This window comes from Psammomys obesus, unplaced genomic scaffold (genome assembly GCF_907164565.1).
Source record: "Psammomys obesus unplaced genomic scaffold, mPsaObe1.curated_primary_1811, whole genome shotgun sequence".
Taxonomy (NCBI): Eukaryota; Metazoa; Chordata; class Mammalia; order Rodentia; family Muridae; genus Psammomys; species Psammomys obesus.
In genome coordinates, this window is record NW_026594418.1 from 2,816,349 (window position 1) to 2,821,529 (window position 5,181).

Consider the following 5,181-nt stretch of genomic DNA (forward strand, 5'->3'; position numbering starts at 1 on the left):
TGTGGCGTGGGCTGGCGCGGCCGCGCGGGCGGGGCCCGGCGACAGCTGGAGGAGCGCTTCGCCGACCTGGCGGCCAGCCACCTGGAGGCCCTGCGCGCGCGCGACGAGCGGGACCGGCAGAACGCGCGGCTGCGCGAGGAGAACGCCCGCCTGCGCCTGGAGAACCGGCGGCTCAAGCGCGAGAACCGCAGCCTCTTCCGCCAGGCCCTGCGGAGGCCCGGCGACGGCGGCGACCCCGACGCCGCGGACGTCCGCGCCGGCCCGGGCGAGCCCGCCGCCCACCGCAGGGCCGCGGCCGGAGGCCCCGACGACGAGCCGGGCAGCCCCAGGGCGCTGCGCGCCCGGCTGCAGAGGCTGGAGGTCATGTACCGCCGCGCCCTGCTGCAGCTGCACCTGGAGCAGCAGGCCGCGCGCCCGCCGGGGGACACCGAGCAGCCGTCGCCCCGGAAAACGGCCACCGGCCCGCGCGCCCAGGACCCGGACGTTCCCGGGCCCTGGCCATAGCCGGACCGCGCCGCGCGGCGGGAGGGGCGGGGCCTGTGTGCGGACCGCCCCCTTGGCGCCACGCCCCTCTCAGCACGCGGAAGCTCGGGACCCGTGCTCCCCGGACCGAGGCCCCTCCCTAGGCCACTTCCGGGCGTCACATCCGTCGGCCTGCGGGATGGACAGGAGAAGGAGCCTCCAAGTTCCCACGTGTGCGCGGAGCAACTGCCAAGGACCCTGCTAGTGTAGTGAGAGAGGCCTAGCGACTCCAGGGCAGGCTTTCAGGCAGCAAGAACTGGGTGCCTGGCAGCATCTCCTAAATTCTTGAAGGTTTCAAAGTGTTGTGAGGACCAGTTTATCTTTCTTTTTTTCCCCTCCCAGTTTTTGATACCCTGAAGGATGAACAGTGTATTTGAGTTGGTTAATGCCTCTTCATTCTTCTGTCCCTAAACTCTCTGCTATTATCTCTTATATGACCCACATTTTGAGTATGTTTTATAAATTGGTATTACTTGGATATCCCATAAAGTACTACCTTTTTATAGAGAAGAAAATATTTATAACTGACCATCACTCAAATCAACATATGTTTAATATATTCTGGTGCGTTGACCTCCAGAGACGTTTTTAGAGTATATTCTGACAGGTGATAATTTGAGTTGATAAATAAAACTGGTGCATTAAAATTTCTGAGTATTTTATGTGTTTTAAGCTTTGTTGGTTCCTTTAGGCTTATATGTGCGTATATGTTTCATATTTTGGTACTTGGCTTTGTTTTCCTTTTATAATGGTTTGGATTATTTACACAAGATCTTTAAAAAAAATCTCAGGATAGTTTGAACACTTATAATTACAACAGTTTAGATTAGCAATGCTTATTCAGTTCGTTCATGGAGTTATTTTGCCTGATTTTAAATAACTTTCAGGAATTTATAAATGACTTGCACATTATTATACAAAAATTCCTAGTGAATTACGTTTCAGTTGTATGCTTGATACCAGAAAACAAACAAAAGTCCTAACAGTACATGCTCCAAGCTTCTCTTCTTAAATTTATTTAATATTTATTTATTTGAGATAGGGTAACGTTCAGTAGCCCTATGTGGCCACTGTCCTCCTACCTAGGCCTACTGAGTGCTAGGATTACAGGCCACCACCACCAGCAACATGTCCTCTGATCACTTTCATTACATTTTGCCTACTAAGCAGTCAAGAAAATGCAATGTTTCCCATAAAACTTGTGGAAACAAAAAGATGTGCTATCTTTCTTTATCCACCGTAAGGATCATTGATGACAGTGCTATAACAAAAGTCAGGTCAAACAGATGAAAAAAGAGTTAAAACTTTACATGTCCCAGAGTTTTTAGGAGGAACTCTTGAAACCAGTGAATGAATGTGTAGCCCTGTAAAGGTGAGTGAATCGTAATTACAGACTAATAGTTACAGAGTGAGAGGGAAACCTAGGAAAGCCCATCCGTTTACTCTCTTCTTCTCTGTGCTTCATTCTTTCCGATGGGCACAGGTCATGACTCCATTCAAAATGTTCTTATGGCAAGTATCAAGTAAGACTAGATAATTTCTTTATGGCTATCTCAAAAAAAGCATAAGATATTTGAAGTAGTACTTGTACATTTTATAGCTGTCTGAGAAAAATTACTTGTCTTACAGAAAAGAGAGTAATGAAATTTATGGCTTGCTTGTGGGAGGAGACAACCTGTGAAAGACCTACAGACAGGGAAAAGGAGGTTCTTTCAAAAGTGTTCAGCATAGGTACACTCATCTTTGCAATGTTGTTTTTGATGACTCTGTACATCATAGGTTCAGAAGTGTTTAAACAATAGGAAACATTTTGAGGGGGGAAGGGCAACAAGTAAGTAGCAATGTAAAGAAATGAAATGTATGCTGTATACAACAACTTCCAAATAAGTTTAAGCACATTTCAAGTATTTATTACAAAACAAGGGACAAGGAATGATATTCCTTGTTTAAAAAAAAAATGTTTGAGGATACTTTCTAATAGGTAACTTGTTCAGTTGTGAATTACTGACATCCTCCTCTGTGGCTAAAGTATATGAGAAAGAATTCTCTGAGAAGGAGTAGGTACATGAAAACTAATACTTCTCCTATTCATTTTATGCTTTTACAGGCAAATAAAGCATTTATAGAAGGCATTAGAGCTTAAAAATAAAATGAAAGGATTATATTTCCTAAATGTATTTCACTGTAGCATTAGCTTTAATTTAGTTAATTTCTCTAGGACTTATTTTTCTAATTAATGAAATGAATATTCAAGATCTACCTCAAGTATTGTAGAACATTTACTGAGATATTAGAAGTAAAGTACCTGTGTCAAAGTAAGTGCTCAATCGGTAAGAATGGCGTTTTCTGGCATAAAAATAGCATTTCAGTATTTTCATAAATATGTTGTTTTTTAATGCTTACAAGGGAAAAGGGGATAAAATCTTTATAATAAAATAATAGTGTAAAACAATGTTTACAGGTGTTTCTGACTACTACAAAATTGAGAAAATTCAACAAAGCAAATATTTTTTATATGGTCCTTGAGCTTTTTGTTGTAAAGGTTCATATAATGTTATTGTGAATAAATAGCAAATTAGATTTACTGGTGGGAAAATGCAATGAGGTACAGACATAGATTTCCTTTCGTGCAAATTTCACGAAAGATGTTAAAAACTGTCAAAGCAACACATTCTACAAAATGGGAGAAAGCTAATACACATTTCCACCATAATGACTTCGCTGTTGGCCGTGGGTTAAGTACACTGCATTGTGAAAGATGACTTGACAAAACGTGTAGTCTAAATTTAAAGAGTGGATAAAGTTGATATTACACAAATTACCAGCTGCCTAACTTAATCAGTACAAAACTAAAAGTGCTGTATATTCTAGTTTATTAAAGGAACACTTTATTGTCATAATTTCACATTAGTCATACAATGAAAAGAGGCTTTACAGTTTATTGATATAAGCAAACAGAATGTGTTTTCACCAAAAATTATGTTGAGAATAATTGGCTTTTAATAGGATTTTTATAGCTGTTACTCTGTATGAAATTGGGATGGTAAAAATAGCAATATAAAATAAGACCTTACACCACTGGTCATACAACCAGCTATCCTTGCCACACTTAAATATTTTAAAGTCAGGTTTGCCAACTCATGTTATTAACACAATGAAAATAATCAAGTTAATAAATTTAATTTATAATGTATGCTAAAAATTTTACCACCATGGGCTTGATTCTAAAACAAAAAGAACACTTGATACTTTTTTGTAAAAAGAAAGTATATTTACTGAGAATTTGACATGAACTATTTGGAAATTTTTGATGACTCACATTTTACATTTCTATTTAGTGACATGTTGATTAATTATAGGTTGGTCTTTCTACTTTTATGGTTCTTTGTTTTGGTTTGTGGAGGGTCTAACTGTGTATTCTTAAATCATCTGAAGCTTGCTGTATAGATCAGACTGGCTTTGAATTCACAGAGATCTGCCTGCTTTTGCCTCTGAGTTCCATGATAAAGGCATGTACTATCATGGCAAAATTATACTGTATATGCAAACTGTAGGCACTATCGTGGAAAAATTATGTATATGTGTTTGCATGTATGTGTGTATGTGTGTGTAAGGATATAATTGAATATGCGGTAGAGAGTATGCAAATATATTCATTCAATGGAAATAAAAGATTAAGAAAAACAGGTTGATTATAGCCTCACCTGAGTGTAAGAATTACTCTTGATTATATTTCAAAAGGTAAACCTTAAGCTAAGATTTGCATATCTCAACAATGAGAATTGAATCATGACACATTTAATCCATAGCAGATATGCCTTACTGTAAAATTCAGTGGTAGAATTACTTAATTATCATTACAGTTCCCATAGTTTAGAGGTTCTTTGGAGCTGAAAGATTTATCTATTACAGCTCCATTCCCACCACTGTGGTGGTATTATGGGATAGTGAGTCTTTTAAAGGTTGAGACATAGTGAAGAAGATTGTTTTATTGTAGGCATTCCCTGTTAAGGGTATGTTAACTAGGGACCTTAAAATGTTTCCTATTGTTTTTTTCTCGAGTAGAGTTTCTAAAAAAAAAAAAAAAAAAAACCAAATGTAAAAGCAAAGGTGCAAACACAAATATCACTCACATTTTTATATACACATACATAGGAATTTTCAGTGCATTCTACCCATTTCCATTGGTACAAAAGGGATTTGATATGGCTACATTAAAATGTTTGTGTGTATCTCTGTGTGCATGTGTGTGTATGTATGTGTATAGGACATAAAAGTGGAAACATGTAGGAAAGAAAGGAGACTATGGGCAAGGGGGAATGGGAAAGACAAGAGCAAGACAATGTGGAGACTGTGCCACATGTACGTAGTTATGTAAAAACCAAAAAAAAATAACAAAAATGATCTTTAAAAATCTTTTAACTGTAAGAGCAAGCACCATTGAAACCAAAACTTATAAAACCATATAAAAATTTAAAAAAACATAGAATTGTTTTATGTAGTGGAAGTTCTGGTTTCTTTAAAAACTCAGTTATGTTATATACATGTTATCCTTTTAATCCCAGGTGTGGAATATGGAGGTGCTTTTAGTTTATTCACAATTGCCTTGTGCTACTTAAAGGCTCAAAGAAGGGCATGGTCTTTGCCAGCTGCAGTTAG

At 39.3% G+C, this 5,181-nt stretch overlaps 1 protein-coding gene across 1 annotated transcript in view; it reads left to right on the forward strand.

The window, feature by feature from the left end:
• Tusc1 (tumor suppressor candidate 1) overlaps positions 1–1,163 on the forward strand; it is a 26,716-nt gene extending 25,553 nt beyond the window's left edge. Inside the window, exon 3 of the mRNA XM_055618957.1 lies at positions 2–1,163. Coding sequence (XP_055474932.1) covers positions 2–504 — 503 coding nt within the window. The 3' untranslated portion in view covers positions 505–1,163. The remainder of the gene's footprint in view (position 1) is intronic.
• Positions 1,164–5,181: the final 4,018 nt, after the last annotated feature.